This window comes from Vanacampus margaritifer, chromosome 7 (genome assembly GCF_051991255.1).
Source record: "Vanacampus margaritifer isolate UIUO_Vmar chromosome 7, RoL_Vmar_1.0, whole genome shotgun sequence".
NCBI lineage: Eukaryota > Metazoa > Chordata > Actinopteri > Syngnathiformes > Syngnathidae > Vanacampus > Vanacampus margaritifer.
Window position 1 is genome coordinate 23,159,189 of NC_135438.1, and position 21,672 is coordinate 23,180,860.

At 40.6% G+C, this 21,672-nt stretch overlaps 1 protein-coding gene across 28 annotated transcripts in view; it reads left to right on the forward strand.

The window, feature by feature from the left end:
• Positions 1-21,672, forward strand: part of rims1b (regulating synaptic membrane exocytosis 1b) — an 89,631-nt gene that overhangs the window by 9,563 nt on the left and 58,396 nt on the right. For all 28 annotated transcript variants that reach the window (XM_077571586.1, XM_077571573.1, XM_077571562.1 and 25 more), the window contains exon 2: positions 11,912-12,125. In XM_077571586.1, the coding sequence (XP_077427712.1) occupies positions 11,912-12,125 (214 nt within the window). The remainder of the gene's footprint in view (positions 1-11,911; positions 12,126-21,672) is intronic.

Genomic DNA, 21,672 nt, shown 5'->3' on the forward strand with positions numbered 1-21,672 from the left:
CATTGGTGCATCATTTGTTTGTTGACTTAGAAAGATACATATTTATAATATCAATAAACCTAACATTTCTTCTAATGTATCATTCTGTAAATAAAACTGTCACTATATTACTGTAAATTAGAATAGCCATATAATGCCAAGACATTGTATTGAATAAATAAAAAAAATAAAAATTTAAAACAACAAAAACTCCAAAGTTATATCTATCATATACTGTACTGAATATACAGGTCCAGTATTGGTTCCGATGGGGCCAGCACAACTCGGCTGTCGGGCCCGTACTCAAAAAGGCTAAATGTTTGACCTTGGTCACTCAGTAGTGCGAAGAACTCCATTAAAGTTGAACTGATAGCAAAAGGTGAAAAAAGGTATAAGTGTTAACTCTGTTCAATAGCAGGCTACCTACTGGTACAGAGGCATGTAGTGTGGTGTCAATTTGATGCTAGAGTGATGTGAAATGACGAAAATACATTCCTGATTGTCACCAAAATGTTACTTTTTGTCCATTCATCCCTCCTTCACAAAGTTTTCTGGAAATTGCTGGTGAATTTTGGTGTATCATAATCCGGCTATTTTTATCACTCATACTAATTGTGAATAGAATGTGTGTGTGCAGTGTGCGGTGCATTGGTGTAAACCTGAACTTAATTAAAAGTACTGCCTGTTCTGGTCCTGTGTAACTATATAGCATTACTTGTGTCACTGACTGACACAGGCAGAGAGTAATAAAACCTACTTTAAATTCATACTTATAGTTGTATATGTACTAAAGAAGTAATGGCCCTAAAGTTAAGAGCTTTCTTGTCAGCCCCTCTTAGGTCACAATTCTTTACTGATCTTCTATTAAAATGGATTCCAGAAATCAGTGTGCTGGCCAAATGCACGTTTCCGTTTTCATTTCCCAACAAGTCACAGATTTCAACCCATGATCTTGAATATTTTGGGATTATTGTTCTGTGCAGTGCAACAAACAGTCTGAGTGATGTTACAGTATGTCAGACACCATCAATTCAGTGCTTTTGCTACAAAAGGTCAGCTTGTTCATGTGTTCTCTGCCAGGCAATTTTAAAAATGGATCTCTATCAAAATGTCAGGGCTTTTTCTATTTTTAAAGTATTATTTCTCAAACACACAAACAAAAAATGTATAACATTAACATTTTGGTGCTTGATTTTCTTTGGCCTTTTTAACAACTTTTTTCACTCCTTTGTGGGAAATTCACACTACTATTTGCCAATTTTATGTGTAGAAATCTAAGGAGAGTTTACACAATAATAAACACCAATAAACACAAAGTACCCATATTGTTAGATTAGTCCCACTCTGACACAGTCAGTCAAATCGATCATGAAAGGTTTTAAGGTTGTAAGGTTTTAGGTAGAAATGTTGACATACTAACAAAATATAAAAATTATGAACTCGGTTCATCAGTCTGTTGACCTATATCTGGTGAGTGTACAGTGTATGTACTGTGCATTTAACTTGAATGCTCTAATTTAATGGAAATAGAAATTAAAACTTCTTAATCTAAGTCACAATAATAAACAGTTGCCATTTTTCAGAAACTAATATCACTCAAATGAAAATGTCTGCAAGTTTTTATTGAACACAACTTCTAATGAATGCAGGGTGGAAAAGGTATGTGGATCTTTAATTTAAATAACTTGTAGCGCTTTTTATCAGCAATACCCTAAACCAAACATTTCCTGTAGTTGCAGATCAAACCTAAATACGTCGTGGGTGCAAATGGTGTTTTGAAATGGCCCACATCACATCTGGAAGCGGCTGGGGCTGAGTTGTGGTGGGTGGCAGGGGTGGATAGGGGGTCGTGGGGGGAGCGGGGGCTGTGGGCCGGTGGGGTGCCTGGTGGGCCTGCCGTGCCCCGTCCTGCTGCGTTGGGGTGGGAGGCGCTCCTTGCTCTCCAGCCGGTGGCCCCTGCGGGGCCCGGGGGTTGTCCCTTAGTGCTGCCATGGCCTGGGGGGCCCTGGGGGGTTGTGCTTGCTCTGTCCTGGCCGGGGTCGACGGCTCCCCTCTTTGGTGAAGGTTTTCATGCATGCCAGATCCACCACACCAGCATCTATCGAAATTCAAACACATTCTGCTTCTTCCTCTGGTCGTTGAATCGGTGGAAGCTGATGTCTGTGGATCTCACTCTGCTTCATATATCCTTCCTTCCTTTCCTCAGTCTCTCCTTTGGTCTCTTGAGTTCTCCCTAATTTGTTGGAATTTAGATGTTTCTGGGGTTGGTGAAAGACTCTGGTTGGTAACCCGGTAGGTAGTGTCTGGACGGTGCTGGATTTCAATTTCCTTTCTTTTCTTTGATCCTTGCTCGGGTCTTCTGACAACCTCACGACTCTAGCTGGATTTCAATTTCCTTTCTTTTCTTTGATCCTTGCTCGGGTCTTCTTACAACCTCACGACTCTAGCTGGATTCTGAAGTATTCGGCTTAGGTGAACGGTATGGGATTTTTAATAGGTTTTAGGTGAACTATGAGTACGCACTCACAAACACATACACACGCACATACACACGCACATGCACATACAAAATAAAAAAATTAAATAAAAAATTAAAAAAGAGAGAGAGCAATGATGATGACATGTCGAATCGGTAAAATTACAGAATTAACAATACTGAGCTCTCTCAAAAAAGAAAAAGAAAAAAAAAAGCTAACGGGTAGCCGAGTGAAGCCTAGGGAAGCCGAGCGAAGCCGAACAGTGCTGAATGCTCACGTGGTAGTTGAGACGATGCACTGCTCATTTCCAGTCAGATCGGGAATACTCCCGGAGCTGCTCCATACTCGTGAGTGCATTGGGCAGTAGGCGGGGTACACCCTGAATTGGTTGCCAGCCAATCACAGGGCACACAGAGACGAACAACCATCCACACTCACAATCATAACCTAAGGACAATTCAGAGCGCTCAATTAACCTGCCATGCATGTCTTTAGCCAACTTTGGACCACGAGCCGCATGTTTCCAATCACTGGCCTTGGGGTTCACATGATGAAAGATGATGAAATTGTATTTGTCTTTCAACAGTTCCTGAAAGTTTGGGGTCAATATCTTTTTCCTAAGGTACTGGTTTCTATGGATATTTGAAAATGGATGTACCAAAACTTTAAATGTGTATACTCAAACTAGGGATTTAAACCTAGCAACATTGACATTTTTGTAACTTTGTCAGTTTTTTGAGGTACACCCATGTATAATATCAGGAAATTAAGTGTAGAAAGAATATTTGAATACCTCCGTTTTTATTTTTTGACCCATGAGGACCTTTTTGCCAGAGCCCGTCACATTTCACGTCCACTTTTGAGTAGTTAGAAAGCCACGACTGTTTTCTAATTATGTGTGAATTTATTTATGTAGTAGCTGCAGGTTATGGACTGAAGAGAGGGAGAGAGACAAGTGAAAGTGTGCATGCGTGTGTGTGTGTGTGTGTGTGTGTGTGTGTGTGTGCGCGCATACATATACTCATGCATGTGTGTTCTTTTAACAGAGCGAGCTGAGGGTGCTGAGATGGAGTGAGAGGATTATACAGTGCTCATGATTACTCCACAGCCACTCCCCAGCTGTGTGTGAGATCAGAGCTTTTGTATCTTACGTGTGACATATTAGGTACCCATGTGTGTCTGCATGTAAGGGAATTGTGTGACTTCATTTTAATCATATACTATTTACCAAATGGTATTTTAAAATTAGGCTTAGTTTGAAATAATTTAGTTGAAGATTAGAGGACAGATAAATATTGTAGTTTGAGGAGGAAAGAAAGAAAGAATTGATGGTTGGAGGGCAACAGATAGAGCTCCAAATACAAGAAGTACACACTTATGGTATATGAATCCATGCCAAAAAAGCTTTTTACAACATTAACATTGATAAATCGCAATGATGAAGCATTACAAGCAGAAGCATCGGCAGTGGCATGGGCTGCTGTCTGTGTTTATTGATGCATTTAATTGTATTTTTACATTTGATAATTATCTTTCCAACATTAGGGAATGTCACATTTTTTTTGCATTAGCCTTGTTGTTTAAATTGCTCTTTATAAACATGGCTGCACGGAACAATTTTGGCGTGGTTCTCAAATAGGCATCAAAGGTTGTTGATTGGTGCTCATGTTTTTACCCATCCACCAACCTCGCGGATTAATTTAAAGGGCCTATGTGTGTGTTTGTGCTCTTTAATTCACCTGAAACCTGTTATAAATCCAAGACCCTTCACCGGATACATAAATGTCCTGCCAAAATGGTGAAGTTGTCAGAAGACCAGAGGCAGGAAAGATGAAGCAAAATGAGATCCACAGACACCAACCTCACGGCCAGTGGGAGAAACAAACTCTTACTGAGTTTTGGTAGATACTCAACTTTTTTGAGCTTTCGGCCATATTAGAATTTCTTCACTAAAAACACACCAAGTGGTGTTTCCCTCCATTCACCCATCTGAGCGTTCCTGCGCATTTTTGCTCTCGCAGCACCAGCACCTCCTCACCCATGAAAATGACTGGGTCCTCACTAGGGCTGGTCTAAAAAGAAAAAAGAAAAAAAAAGGAACAATCGCTATCAAATTGATATTTCTTTTTGATGGTTGGTTCACGGGTTCTGTGGTTTCCTATGGTGTGGAGGGGCTGTAAACATGAGACTTTTCGTAAGCTACGCACTATTAATGTTGTTGTGGTTTTGGCGTGGTTACGGCCGACAGTAACTGTTCCAAATAGGCATTAGAGAGGTGTTGCTAGCTCGCCGCTTGGCCTGATCCTTTCTTACATGCTATAATATGTTCTTCCATATTTACCGTTCCATGGGCGGTGCAGGTAGCAGACAGAGAGGACGACGTCATGAACGGAATGTTTCTTACTTCCGGGTTAGAAAAATAGCGACCAAAATAACTCATATTTAATAAGAAGTTACATCGCGACTGTGCCAAAAGTAAGATAAAATCATATACAGTATATGCCTAACTGTGGAAGGTCTTAAAATACCGTGATATAGGTCCTTTATAGACTTAAAGCACATCTGGGCAAAGCAGGCCCCGCGGGCAACATCTGGCCCTTCCACAGTCTCTGCAGATTTTAATAAGTCAAACTAAAATGTTTGTGTGCACTGCTTTTGTTTTGATGTGCACGTGTATCAACAAGAGCAGCAACTTGTCTTCTGTGTTGCCAAAGACATTGTCACAATATTTTGTGACTTTTCTGACCATTCTTGCAAATGTTTAAAAAAAAAAAAAGAACGAAAGAAAGAAAGAAAGAATATCACCAATACCAACTGTGGTCCTCCTCTTATTTCTTGCACTGTGGAGGAAAGGGGAATTTGCCCTGGTAATGATTTGGGAGTCCTAAGAACAGCTTATTATGTTTTCTTGCCAGCCAGACAGACACAGACTGGCCATCTGGGTGCTTTAATTCTGCTTGCATTCTGAAGTGAACATTTGAAATCTTTCGACAGAAGGGAGAGGCAATGAAAGTCAATAAAACATTTAAGCAGAAAGCAAATACAGAAAAATTATGTTTGCATTTGTTAAACCAAACATCTATTGCTTTTCACTTTACTTTCTTGAGTCTATTCATTCCTTTTTTACGTGATACAGAGATGCTTAAGAGATGCAATCTCTTCTTCCTCTCCTCCTTTTTTCCATCATCCTGTGTCTATCCTCTTTCTATCTTCTCCTCCTGCTCATAAATGTTATTTATAGAGGCTCCAGATGCATTGGGTTCTGTCTTCCATTGGTCTCTGGCCCATGTTCTCCATACCTTCATTTGCCACTTGTTCCCCTCATTATAAACAACCATTTGAATATTCGTCTTACCTGAGATGCAGCTTGGAATTGAGTCATACTATGTCAGGATGTGAGCAAAGGTAGTGTGCGAGCAAAATATTTTACACCTAACAAAGACTGATTTTTTAAAATTTTATCAGTGTAGTTAGTTCAATGTAGTTTTCTTGGCATGCTTATTTTTTGCATCTATGGACAACGAGTTGATATGCCTTTCCGAAAAGCTCCAGTTTTGTCTCATCTGTACAAAGGACTTTCTCCTCAAAGCTTTGTGGCTTGTCAATATGATTTTTTGCAAATTCCAGTCTCACTTTTTTATAACACTGTTCCTTTTGTGAAACGTGGAGGAGGCTCGGTTATGTTCTAAGGCTTTCAGATAACCGGGTATAAATCAAACAGTCCTTTATTACATTAACTACATAAATTGTACAAAGAATACACTTTATTTTAAAAAACAAAACAAAAAAACATACAGCTGACAGAGCTGAGTTGACCAAGACTCATGATGTTGACAAAAAATAAATAAATGTTTGCATCACTTATTAAATTGATTTTTGTTATTTATGCCAATGTCATTCTAACTCCTCACAATTTTCAACCACAGACAACAATGTAGGTGAAAATTGTGGGAAAATAATTATTCAAATGAAAGCTACAAATTCCCCCTTTAAAATGCAACTAAACGCATGCTTAAAGGATGGGCAAGAGTCTAAAAATAAGCATTAAAAATAATATACATCAGTGCCAAAATCCTATTTCTTCAATTCCTGTGCTGAAAACTGACAAAGTTATTACTTAGGAGGGGTTATCATACCAACAAATCATCTATGAACATGTACCTTTTGAAAAATTGTGAATAGATTTTGCCACCCTGAATGGTACCAAATTCCGGTTTGGCCCATGCACTATACTGCTGGCCAGTCTCCATTATTGAGGCTGCCAACAGTGGTTACTTTCATAATACCGCCAGGACCTTTCAGAAACTCATCAGTCAACTCCCCCTCTATCACATCTTTCATCTCCATCTCCCTTTCCATCTCCTCCATCAACTTGACCATAGGTCCTTTCTTCCTTGCCGTCTTTGCAGCACACACATTGGCGGCCACAAGTGAAAGTAATATTCAATTTTGCATGGTGCTCTACTAATACAATCAACACACTTATAGTTTAAAACATAAAATTGGGAAAGTTACACAATAATAAGTACACCACAGTCTGTTCATATTCTGCAAGTCTCAATTGTAATGGCTGCAGTTTAATGCAAGCAGTTCATGCTATTTATGTGCATTTGTATGTTAATGTAGCCCTGAAATAATAATGTAATCCTTTATTATGTCCACAGAACATTGCATTTTCACATTCAGCAGTTAAAGGTGATATTATCAATAATACTGGCAGGAGATTAACAAAAGAGATTAATTAATTATGATCTGTTATCAATTGATCTAATTAATCTTTATTATAATCTTACCTAAAAATTGCTGAGAAAAGCCATCAACCACAATTAATTTTAATTAAATACAGTACATTGTTATTGTAAGTTTATGGCTCCTCTGTATATACTGTATGTACTGTATGTGTGTGTCTGTATGCCATTTGCCACCTAGAGGAAATATTTGCCGCATTTATCGGAAAAGTGCCTGGTTGCTGTTTTTACAATGGTCAGTGGAAAATGAGTTGAGGTTCCACTCATCAGCAATAAAGTGACCGGTCAACCCCAAATAGCTAACTGTTGCCAGCTGACATCCAGTCTTCTTAGATTATATATAACAACATAGTTGAGCAATTCCTCCATGAAAAATTAGTTTTTCTTTTCATCGTCATGCATCTTGCTGATTTTAATCTTCACTGGTTTTGATCAATGGTTTGTACGATGGGTCATTGGACACTTGTTTGCAGGACCTCAATAAATCCGTCGTCTTAAACTATGTTTATCAGCTCGCAGATCATCGTTATCCACTTGGCAAGAATATTTGTCAGCCAATCTGTCGCAGACTTGCTCATATGTGGGGTGTTCTAGATTTTAGTTGGGTGAAAAACTCTGCTATGGTTCTCTACATTAGCGTAGTCGTTGCTCTCGTTAGCTGTGGCTGCAGTCACAACTGGATGCTTTACATTTATGAAGAAGGCTAAACTTGAGCTGCTTCTGGGCTAAGCAAACTCCCTACAAAGAAGGTATATCACTCTACCTTTATTAAAGGGGCCGTTTGGGCGTTTTTGTTTTTTAATTGAAATGTACCATTCATTGGACCGACAACTCTCACATGCTCCTCCATTTTCATGTTTTTTGGAGCCTATCAGGTTATGCCAAATACAATGACAGCCAATCCGTGTCCACTTCAGGGTGTGATTGACCATTGAGTTGACATGCTTCCGCTGAGACTGTAGTAATATCAGTATTGTTTATCTAAAATATAAAAACATGTCAAACTTGCCAGAGCATCACTGACAATGCTGCATTCACCACAGTCAGGAAGAGCAAAGGGGGTTATGGGATACAGCTGACCATGCTATTGTGAGGATTGTAAATAAATCTGACAGCTGACAAAAACTGAAGACAAATCTTTGATAGGTACTGTATATATTTAGGGAACATATTGTTTGAAGTTCACTTTGTGGCTTGTTTAGTATTCATAACTGTTCTTTTTCATTTAAAATATATAGTAGGCCTACCAAAGTGTGTGTCTAAAGTGTTTTGTGTGTTTCAATATTGTGACTTTTTTTGCGCTTGCTGAGTGAGGACATGTTAAATACCATTAACTGTTGACTGCAGACCAGACAGTCAGCAAATTCACATCAAAACAAAAAGGTTTAAAATGGATAATGAAAATTACATTTACATACACAATCCTTTCAACTTGAACTTTTTAAGCATGCTAATTTAGTTGAATCTATTGATTTTTAATATAAATTAGACTTATGTAAGACATGGTTTGGCCAGCTGTGGCTCAGAAGATTTAGACAGTTGTTCAGTAACCGGAGGGTCCGCTGTTCAAATCTCGCTTTCTCCAAGTCATGTGTCGCGTCTTTTGGCAAGACACTTCACACAAATTTCCTCCAGTGCCACTCACACTATACAGTATGGATGATGTGAATGTTAGGTGCACATTGGCAGCCATGCTTCCATCAGTCTGCCCCAGGGCAGTTGTGACTACATACGTAGTTTACCGCTATCAGAGTGTGAATGTGTGAGTGCATGAATAATGTATCCATAACCCTAACCAATATTATTTTTATTATGTTTTGTCCCAACTCTCAGGAACAGTTCAGTTCTCCTGCTAGGTGCAGTTTTCCCTGTGTTTCGTAAATTGCATCAATTTGGCTTTGCGTGGGGAATCGGTAATCTAAATCATCCACAGTTTTACGAAACCTGTGTTATTTTGTCATATAGTGTACATGTTTTATGTAGCATTGAATGGAAGTCACACTCTGAGTTTTGAGAGACATTTTTCAATGTATCAAGTCCTGTCGATGAGTTCTAACATTAGAATATGAATTAATCCAAGTATTTTTAGAGAATTGCCATGGAACTTGTGATGGTGCCTGTTTACACACATGTTTGTTTGTTTTTTTAACTAAAAGATTTGCTTAGTGTAGCCTCATCTGCTATAAGCAGTATAAAATAATGAGAAAAATGTGGCTCTAAGAACAGGAACAGCTGGTGCACTGACACCCGCTGACACCGAGCAGTTGACGCCACAGTGTTACCATGACAACCGACTGTGAACCCTCTGTTTCTGACAGCTGTTCCTATGGTGCTTGGACTTGGCTGAGCCCCCGGTTCCCATTGGTAGGATAGAAAGCTGTGTGTGGTCAAAGGTCATGTTAATGACGTAGCTACCATGTTGTTTTTCCATTAGAATTACGTATGGATACATTTTTATGAAGTTTGTCCAAATTCTAATGTTCAATAATTATTATTTTAATCTAAACAGAATGTTGTTTTGTAATGGACCACTTAGGTATGGCCCTAAGTTTCTAACGCAGTGCTTGTCAATGATTTTTTTGTGCTCCCCAAGAAAAAGAAAACATTTTGCGAAAACCCCCCATACCCCAATTTATTGCTGTGACTATAAATAATATAAGTCTATTACATTATTATCAGCACACCTTTGCACTATGTACACTATACTTGAAATCGAAAAAACAAAAAGGGATTGTAGTAAAACATCACAGTACAACAACAACAATAGCACATACAAGTCTGTTAGCGTGAACATTCAATTTAGTGTCTGCTGAATGGGATCTTAGCAAATCAGACCATCATAGGTGGCCATTTTACAAAAATTTGCTTGTCCGTCATTTATAACCGTCATCGTCGGTCGGTCATTTTTTTTTCATTTTTGTTTGGTAATTGTCAGTCCGCCATGCTATTTTAACCAGCTTCCATGCATTATCGCTTTTGTCACCACTATTTTAGTACCGACAGACAGAGGTGGGCATTCCGTCAGTCGTCATTCATCAATAAAACGTGTGTTCCATCAGAAACGGACTGACGGACACTCCCGTCGGAGTGTCCACCTCTGCTATTCAGTAATCAAATAAGCAAATACATCTTTATACTGTCACTCTATTCAGTAGTTGAATAACTAAACACAATATAAACATAAGCATTATCGCTTTTGTCACCACTATTTTAGTACCGACAGACAGAGGTGGGCATTCCGTCAGTCGTCATTCATCAATAAAACGTGTGTTCCATCAGAAACGGACTGACGGACACTCCCGTCGGAGTGTCCACCTCTGCTATTCAGTAATCAAATAAGCAAATACATCTTTATACTGTCACTCTATTCAGTAGTTGAATAACTAAACACAATATAAACAATACACTTTCACATGAAACACATCATTAAAATAGTTGCATACTAGCCGAAACTAGTAACTAGTATGAACTGATGTGTCTCAGTCCTGTTACTACGTCTCCTCTAGCCTCACGATCCACAAGTAAGTGACGGCGAACTAACGTTACATGCGGTATATCCGGTCGTGACACGTGGTTTTTCTTTTTAAATACATTTTTAATAAATTTTCTTGAAAACTTCTTGGGTGGTAGTATTAACATAGTGTGGGAAACACTGCATAAGTCACACTGGAGTATAAGTCACATTTTTTGCGGGTAATTTATTTAAAAAACTACTTGACCAAAAACAGACATTACGTCATCTTGGAAGGCAAGAACAGGCTGAATTGGTGTAAGGTATGCTAACTGTTAGCACATCTTAGTTAGTTAGTAGTGAACTTACATTGTGTTAGCTGCTAACACAATGACATTTTACTACTTGCAGCATATAGTCTGAAGAATATGATTTTCTTTTGGGGGGCATTTGTGCTCAGTCGTTCTCAGTTGCCTTTGTAAGCTAACGTTTACTGTTTATATGACGGTATTTAATTGTCAAGGAGTAGGAGATATTGGTGCGTAAGTCTAGCATGTCCTCTTGTGGCTGTCTGTGAAATTACATACCCCCGGGTCAACGTATGAAAAAAAGTGTGACTTATAGTCCAGAAAATACGGTACTTCACTTGCATTCGGCAAGAGACTCGAGGTGCATTTATTGACCGCTCACAGTGTGTAGGAACTAAGAAGGCGCAAAAAAGACAGAAAACTCAATTAATGAATCAAACGCCAACAACTACTAATAGTTCAACAAAGTGGGCTTTCTAACAGAGTCCGTTAGTACTTGACCCAGTTAGTGGCGATTACACTGACGGATGAAAACGCACGTCCGTCACAAAAACCGACACAAAATGAAGTGAGTACATAGCATATCTATAGTCTGCAGAGGTGGGCATTCCGTCATCACTGACAGACGTCCGTGTTGCTGACGAACGACGAGAAACAAAAACAAAAAAAAGACGGACTAAGCATTGACGAAGTGTTTTCGTCTGTCAGTGCTTTTTTTTTTTTTTCACGTTTCTTGTCGTTCGTCAGCAAAACGGGCGGCCATCAGTGATGACGGAATGCCCACCTCTGCAGACCATAAATATGCTATGTACTGCATTTTGTGTCGGTTTTTGTGTAAATCTTTCAGCTTTTCCTGAAATCTTTCTCACTTTTATCCATGAGAATGTTTGGACAGGTTCCCTGTAAAGCTTGCCAAAATTACAAAAAGTTCCTTTCCTTTTCTCACAGAACACTGCACCAGCAGTTTGAGAGCTATAAACAGGAGGTGCGTCGCATCGGGGCGGAGACACGACGTCAGCAGACACAGCAGAAGGATGACGCACCCACCTGTGGCATCTGCCGGAAGACCAAGTTTGCAGATGGCTGTGGTCACTTGTGCTCCTACTGCCAAACCAAATTCTGTGCCCGTTGTGGGGGCCGAGTCTCCCTGCGCTCCAACAATGTGAGAATACCAAATATCTTTTTTCCCCACTTTCATACTCCCACTCACATACTCATAATTTCTGCTTTTGCTGCTATACAGCCATGAGTTTATCATCTGCTTCTTTGTTTCCTGGTCACACTTTGGGAGACCAAAGGGTGTTGGAAGAATGTCTTGGGATCACTACAACTGTTGGCCCTTAGACTCATTCGTTTTTTGGAAGGGTGTATAATGTGGAGTGATTAAAAAAAAAAAACACAACCTCACTTGAATGCAAAATCTCACCTCTTAAGCCTCGTTTCCACCGACGGTATCTACCCTACTCTAGTCTACTTGGCTCTACGCCAAAAAGCAGTGCGTCTCCACTGCCACGGCCACCACCCGGGAGCCCCTCCTCACTTCGCCAGTGATGTCATGCTAAAGCGACCGCAGCTAGCGTGAACTGCACACACAGGCAAAAACAATGGAGAGCTCCGATATTTTTTTTGTACCCGGTGGTTGGCCTGTGCCTGTTTATTTCAGCCTGAGGACATTGAATGAATATTGCAGCAATGAGAAGACTGCATTCAATAATGTTAAAAAGGTTTGCACCTCCTCAAAAGTCCAAGCATAAATCTGTTTGGAAGCCATTGTCGTCCTCTCGTCATTGTGAATGGCAGCTGTTTTCCCGGGGTGGTGGTTTGCGCAGCTGCACATTGATGACAACATGTCTCGAACCAATCATTGGCCTTCAAAATTACGTCACGTTTTGGAACTGGGCTACTTTTTTTTTTAGATCTGCAAAGAAGCAGGTACCAGAAAAGCAAGTAGAGTAGAGTAGAGCCGGGTAGATTTGTTGGTGGAAATGGGGCTTTTGCAGAGTAGAGTAGAGTAGAGTAGAGAAGAGTAGATACCGGCGGTGGAAACGAGGCTTTAGTGCAGAGGTGGGGATCGAGGGCCGGAGTCCTGTAGGTTTTGCATGTAACCCTTCTCTAATACAGCTGATATATGATCAGCTCATCAGCAAGCTCTGTATGAAGTCTGATAATGGTCCTGTTGATTGCAATCAGCTTGCGTTGGAAGTGAGAAACCTCCAAAACCTGCACACCGGCCCTCAAGGACCGAAATTGCTCACCTCTGCTTTAGTGTATCACATCAGCGTTTTTCTGTGTCTTACATTTTCCCATCATGCAAGCATGTAAGGCAGTGGATAATCCCACACGCAAACAAAAACAGTGATATGAGAGTGATGGCTGCACATTTTTATAAAAACAGAAAAAATACAGACATAGATATTTATATAATATTCAAAAGAGGGCTGTCGATGTTCATTTAACCTTGATGAAACTGGTAGGATATAATGTGCCAGATTCACAGTTGTTTTAAGTCTTATTTGGACGGACGTTCAAATTTTTGGATATCAATCCAGTTTGGATTAGATTTGATGTTGCTTTTTTGAATATATTCTGTGTAATTAAAATGACAGTTAACAGTTTCATTGGATCTGACTTTATAACTAGAAATACGTGAATATTAGTTGTAGGGTTTCAACAAGGCAAAGTTGGGTGGAGGACCCAGTCGCAGGGAAGCAGGGTAAGGTGATGTACAAATAAGGACTTTAATTACTACAAAACAAAAGCGAACTCCAAATGGCAAGAGAAAACAAAACGTGGGGAGGACAACAAGGCAAAAACTGGTAGCATGACGGGAGGGAAATGACAATGAACCGACAGACAGAGGGGAGACTAAAAACACACACGCTAATGACACAACAAGACACACCTGGGGCAAGACACAAGTGGCTGAGGGCACTGATTGGTTGACACGAGGAAGGGCAGGATTACACTTAAGACCAAGGGAGACACACAAGGAAAAACAGAACCCAAACATGACAGTACCTCTCCCTCAAGGGACGGCTCCCAGACGTCCCTAAAACAAAGAAGTCCAAAAACAGGGTGGATGGAGGGGGGCACGGAGGCAGGAACCTGGCTCACCCATCAAGGCCAGTCCGGAGGGCGTCCCGGACGCCAGTTGAGGGGAGCCCAGCGGCGCTGGTCCGGAGGGCGTCCCGGACGCCGCACTGGAGCAGAAGGCGACCGCAGGACGTGCGCCACCAGACGAGGACGGCAGTGGGACATGTGCCTCCTGTCCACACTCATGGGCTTGAAGCCGCCATGGAAGAGGCGAAGAGACTTTGCACGAGAGCGGCCGAGACAAGGAGGCTGCCGTGGAGCCGGGACGGGGACTTGTGGCTGCCGTGGAGCCGGGACGGGGACTTGCGGCTGCCGGGGACTTGCGGCTGCCGTGGAGCCGGGACGGGGACTTGAGGCTGCGGCAGCCGTGGAGCCGGGATGGGGACTTGAGGCTGCGGCAGACGTTGAGCCGGGACGGGGACTTGAGGCTGCGGCAGACGTGGTTCGGGGACTTGAGGATGCGGCAGACATGGTTCGGGGACTTGAGGCTTGCTACCCAGAGCGCCACCAGCCGAAGCCAGGAGCCGCAGGGCTTCGTCCAACAAGGCTATTAATAGGGCTCCGGAGGCAAGTATTTGTTCCTGGCATGACATAGCTCCTGCTGGGTCCTTCTGAGGTCGGTTCATTCTGTCAAGAAGGCAAAGTTGGGTGGAGGACCCAGTCGCAGGGAAGCAGGGCAAGGAGGCGAAGGTGATGTACAAAAAAGGACTTTAATTACTACAAAACAAAAGCGAACTCCAAATGGCAAGAGAAAACAAAACGTGGTGAGGACAACAATGCAAAAACTGGTAACATGACAGGAAGGAAATGACAATGAACCGACACAGACAGAGGGGAGACAGGAGACTAAAAACACACACGCTAATGACACAAGACACAAGTGGCTGAGGGCACTGATTGGTTGACACGAGGAAGGGCAGGATTACACTTAACAAGACTAAGGGAGACACACAAGGAAAAACAGAACCCAAACATGACATAGGGCTGGGCAATAAATCAAATGAATTCGATACATCGTCATTTTAAAAATTGAATCGTTGAAAATTTGCAAAATCGTTAAATCGAGTTGTGTCTTCTGGATTATTAAAAGCTGTTGCTCTTATGTTCTGTTACACCCAAATGTTTTTGTGAGTTGTAATTTTTGCACAAGTGGCTGAATGCTGGATGGGTGGTTTACAATACATGTTTACAATTGCTACTTTAATTGTGGCATTTAAGCACAAACTATGAATGTTAAGTTTATGTTAAAACTGATTCAGCATACATTATTGTTGTCTGAACATTTTGCAGAGTAATTATTTTTGAATAAATTAATCTTTGAAATAAGTGTTTGTAGGGTTAGATTAAAATCGTTTTACAATCGTAATCGTCCTGAATGGCTGAAAAAAATTTAGATTTTATTTTTTGGCCATATCGCTCAGCCCTAATTAGTTGTGTAACGACAGCCGATTTGAATTAGAAAATTGTTTTGCTTTAACCAAATCAAATTTTTTAAAATCTACCGTCTTCACGGAGGGGAAGCTTGGGGACCCAAATGCGGGAAGACAAGGCGAGGAGGCAGAGGTTCAATCAAAAAAAAGGAATTTAATTTCTATGAAAAAAAAGCGATCTTCCAAATTACAAGATAAAACAAATCATAAAACAAAACATAAAACAAAACATGGGAGGGAACAACAAGGAAAAAACGAGCAGCATGACCTGGGACAATGACAAGGAAAAACAAGCAGCATGACGTGGGGGGAAAAAAAAAAGAACCCACACAGACAGAGACTACAGGATTACAATTAACAAAACAAGGAAGACACACAAGGAAAACAGAAACTAAACATGACACCGTCCCTGAATCTTACCGCACCCCATTTATTGATATATGTCAAATTGTCTTTTGTGAGAGATGCAAATCAGGTATAAATTGGAATACATTGGTTTGATGTTGCTGATGATTTGTTGTTTCTTTTAATTTAACTAATGTCAATAGTTTGGACTTTGAAGTGTTTTTATATGTTGTTACATATTAATAAACATGATAACAGCTACTGCCGTACCATATCAAATTAAATGATAATCCAGCTGAATCGAACAAAATCAGTTTGTTCCAGTTGAAAATGTACCATTCTTGGATCATATCTTGCTCCATGTATTGAGATACATATCAAATCATCTTCTATTGGAGAGATGAACAGCGTCCTGAATATATAACTATTGACAGAACAAATTCAACCACACCTCATCACACTCAATTTGTTTCTCTTCCACACATCTAGGAGGGAAAATAATTACAGTGGTCTGAACTTCAGTATTCTTATAGTTTTTTTATGATCAAAACGGGCTCATGAAATGGCTCAGAAGAAATAAACAACACTTTTATTATTGTTTCCATAGCCTTTTATAATGTTCGTCATGTATGCATTAAAACACAACATTCAAGATTCAAGATAACATTTTTACCGTTCTGATGAATCAGCGGTGCATCAATCCTTCCATCATACATGTGCTATTTTAAGACCCACTTCTTCCATTCAATCTCTGGGCTTTCCTTCAAACCAAGAGAGAGGGCTCCTCCTGGGTGTAGTTGGCCATGAGACTGTTACCCTATGCCTGCTGGTGCCCAATCTGCTCAGGATCCAACGAACCCAGCTAGCCTTGACTCACACTGAGTGGTCAGATTAGGAGATAAATATAGTAGTCTTTGTTAGTGAAGTTTTTGATAGTGCTTTAATAACAGGCATTCTATTACATACCAGTGAATTGATGAGACAAGAATGTTTGAAATGCAGCCAATGAATAAAACAAGAAAACAGTTTTAACAATGAATTTGAATGGCTAATTTGTATGATTCCTAATATACTAAAGGTTTGAAAGTGCAACTTGATTGCTCACACAAAGAAATGTGGAATCCTGAGATTCAATCCAGGATTGCAACTGCCCAATGAGTAAAATTGATGCATAGTTTATTTTGCACATTCTGGGTACAATAAAGTATATAGTACAATAAATTAGCACATGCAACATGATTGATCAAACCTGGTATGAATTGCATGGCTGCTTTTACGTCTTGAAAACCCACGTCTGAACGGCAGGTGCAAATGGGCACTGCTGTGCGTAAAGATGACTGCGGCTATTGTGCTGATGAGGAGATGCAGGAAAAATAAGGCAGTGGAAGAGAAGAACTGATATTTGAAATGTCGGGGGAAAGTACAGTTTTAGAGCTTCTAAAACAAGGGTACCAATTCCACTCCTCGAGGGCCACTATCCTGCATGCTTTGGATGTTTCCCTCCTCCAACACACCTGACTGAAATGATCAGCTGATCAAGGTCTGCAGAAGCCTGATAACAATCCAGAACTGAGATTATTTGAATTCGGTGTATTGGAGGAGGGAAACATCTAAAACGTGCAGGATAGGGGCCCTCGAGGACCGGAGTTGGTGATCCCTGCTCTAAATAATCAAGGACTAAATTAAAACCAGTCACACACAAGAATGAGTCATGCTATATTGCCTATGACAAAACTCCTTTCAACTCTGCATTTCCTTGCAAAAAAGCTTTTAGGAATACTGCGCTTTTTTAATAGTGATTTTTTTTCTTTATCTTTACAGCATTGAAAGTTACTTTTTCTGTTGTAATGAATTTGTATATGTTTAGTTTTCATACGACTGATTTGAAAAAGAGTTGTTTTTTTTATGTACTATGTGCTGCCATACTTACCGAACACGTGGCTGGATAACCTGGGTAGGGTACAATTAGTAGGCTATTAGTAACACTGGGGAACACAATTTTTGTTGATTTAGGTCCAACAACTGTTTTTAACTCATTTTTGAGTGCAAAATCCAAAACTGATCTCAGTTTCTCTCTATCACGTCAGGTATTTTTGAGCTGTAGTTTTCTTTAAAAATATGAAATAAATATGTATGTATGTAAATATCGTAAAACATACGACGGAATAATTACAAGCTTTAACAACAACAACAACAGCATAAAACGAAATAGAACTTGAACGGTATGCCCATGGTTACAAGGTTAAGAGAAAAGCCAGCACTAATCCTCTTAATTCCTCCTCTGATGGCTTTCTATTTGCAGATATTGATAGTACTGACGTATTGGGAGCCGCACATGCCTCTCACACGTCTCTTTTGTGACTGCATAAACAAGTTGCCACGTAGCTGTAGAAGAGTCCAATCGTAATCGGCTCTTTTTACTACAGTCTTACTACAGCTAATCAGTGGAATTTTTGTTATCTGTAGGGTTAGCTGTGGAGGGGAAAAAAAACTTGACGTGCTAGAAAAAAACGGACTGCAGTTTTGGAACCAGCATGCCAATTTTAGTTTTAATCAGCTTAAAAAAAAAATAATAATTCCCGGTGTAATGCCTAGCAAATGCTTCTTGCTTTGATCCTGAACAGATTATGCCACATTTTTTGGGCAGCAACACGGTCAAATAGGTCTCAAGTGAAATATTCTCCTTCGGATGAGGAAGATGCTGTTCAAAATTGCGTGTTTTCAAGCACAAAAGACAAAAGTCAAGGTCAAGCCGGCCGCCACAATAATTGTTCACAACACCCACCACTACATCACGCCGAGGGCCAACTTCAAAATAAAATGGTTAGGCTTTTATTTTCAGGTTGGCCACGCACCACAAGTGCTCCACCGCTATGTACAGGTGAACAATCGTCGTGACAGCCCAGCTCGACAAAGAAGAAAGCAACAGATAGTTGTAATAGTTTGCTGGTGGAGGCACATACAACAATATACAGTTGCATGTCTCAGACGATAATGTCACAGCAAAGAACGCATGTGGTGTGACGTCCTCTTATTGGATCCATCTTTAAGGGATTTACCTGGCAAGCAAGGAAGCAATGAAACCTGTTTACGAAAATGAAATACCTTGTCTAACAAACACAAAAGGATAATAAAATGAGACTAAAATGGTTGCTGTAAGAAATGGCCGCAGTTCATAGAACTCTGTAGTCTTAGTGCAACCTTGGCAGAACACGTGCACCAAGATGACCAAACGTACAATTTGTTGAGTGTACACGTAATTTAGCAGATCTTACGTAGTAAATCAAGGCCCATTGTCTTTACTAGTTGCGGGCTGTGCATTTGGTACATGAGCCTTCAGTGGGTACTTGGAGCAACTGACACAAGTACTGCAATTGTGTAATGTAGCTATACAAAATACACATACATTTTGATTAATAAACAATAATAATAATAATGCATTGGATTTATATAGCGCTTTTCTCGACACTCAAAGACGCTTTACAATGGAATGGATACATTAATCATGCACTCACACATTCACACTCTGGTGGTGGTAAACTACTTTAGTAGCCACAGCTGCCGTGGGAAGACGAAAGCGTGGCTGCCAGTGTACTCCGACCACCACCAAACATTTGCACCATTCATACACCAGTGTGAGTAGCACTGGAAGCAATGTGTGTGAAGTGCCTTGCACAACGACACATGATTTGGGGAGAGCGGGGATCGAATAGCCAACATTCCGGTTACTTGAACAACCGTCTCTATACCCTGAGCCACGGCTGCCATAAACACCCATCATTTAGAACAGTGGTCCTCAACCCTGATCCTCAGGTGGATCACACAGGTGGAGATCGTTATCAGCCTTCTCCAGAGATTGCTGATTAGCTGATGATATGAATCACCTGTGTTGGCTGTGGGAGGCATGGAAAACAGGCTGGATACCGGTCCCTGAGGATCAGGGTTAGGGACCTCTGATTTAGAACATATAAAGTTTAATTCTGCCAGAGATTTTCTGACTGCCCTTTGACAAAGGCAAGGGTGGTGGCCCACAGAAATACAGTACACTTCTTGCATAATGACATTTTGTCTACTCATTCACCTACTGATGACGCAGCATCAGGAGCAAATGGAGGTTCAGTTTCTTGCTCAAGGATACTTCAACACAATGGCGTAGGATCAAACCCACAACGTCAGGGTTGCAAGATGAGCACTCTACCGCTGAGTCACGCTGCCCCTCAATGATAGATACACAGTTGTTTCCAAAAGTTCCTCATCACACATCTGATTCAAATGAATTCAGGCTTCTGCAGAGCCTGCTGATTATGAACTGGTCATTTGAACCAGTTGAGTCTGAGGAGGGAATCATCTAAAACATGCAGGATAAGGGCTCTTGTGGACCGGAGTTGGTGATCCCTGCCCTACGTTATGTAAACATTTAAAGGGGAAGTCAACCTTAAACATTTCTTGACAAAAATGTTTTATGTGACCTCTGTAAAGTTCAGATGGGAACTTTCACTGGTTCTTTTATCTTGAATGCTTGCTATACTAATAATAACAGCCAGGAGACTGCATATTCTCAGTTGAGCTATTTACTGGATGCCAGAAAGATCGAGTACACAGCTGTGGAACCTTTTCTGCTGAATGCGGAAGAAGGTCTGATCTATTCAAAATTGTCTCTACTCTTATACTGTCTTGGCCGCCCACCCACACGGGGGACGGTTCAGCCTAGCCCATGTGCAAATGTATGACCTGATGGTCTGAAATAGTTTCAACTGGATAAGTGCGGCAGAGTGTTTATAGATAGGAAGACCCCAAGCTAGGACTGCAGGTCACAGCGACACAACGGCCTAGCTCAAGTCACCTAAACATCTACAGTAAACATCAAGAGACCTAATCTAACAATCCCCCTGTTTGAATGTTCTTAAAGGTCACTCAACTAAACTTGAGCTTTTGACAAAAATGTATATCTTCCCCTGTTGAACTGGCCTAATGATCAATTCATCCCACCTTCTGTTTGTGTATGCAAAAATCCTATATGTGGCGTGGTCCCCTAGAAGGCAATGTTGCTGACGAAGGGTCAGCCCCCCTCAGTCATCTATCAAATCTTCAAGAGACCTTAGTCTAAATTAGTCTAAATATGACATTCTGATTAATATTGCATTTGTGTAATGTGATTTATGGAGCAAAATTTATCTTGTTTTTATCCATCTTAGGGGGGCGGCCATTTTGCCACTTGTTGTCAACTGAAGATGACATCACAGTTGCTCAACAACTGTGATGTCATTTTTACTCGACAGCAAGTGGCAAAATGGCCGCCTTCTGATATTGATACCGCACTCCACTACCGCAATATTGACCAAAATACCATATTTAGACTAGCGGGGCTGCATAGAACGTATTATTGGCAATAACAACAAAAATTGTAGGTTGACTTCCCCTTTAAGCACAACTGCAGACTGCCTTGTATACTTCTCTTCTAAACCAACAGAAAAAGCCTCACTGTTTAATTCCTGGTAGGCTGCCTACATATAGATGGGTACCGAAGTCGGTATTTCTTTTGGTGCAGACCAATTTATATTGAAATAGTAGTAGGTTGGAAGCTTATACCTCGGGTCAAAAGTTTGGGGAAGCATCATAATCATACCAGCTTTGGCGACATGAACGCAAACCTTGTCTTTGGCAATCGTTTTATTGAAAAAGTGTTGCTAGAGTTGGCAATTAACAAGATTTGCAATGCTTTTGTGAACTAGCGCCACTCAGTTCGCAGCCATGTTTTTTGTAGAAGTTGTTAGAACTACGGAAGACATCAAATAAAATAGGTAAAAACAATTTATCATGACAAATAAACTCAGATCTATT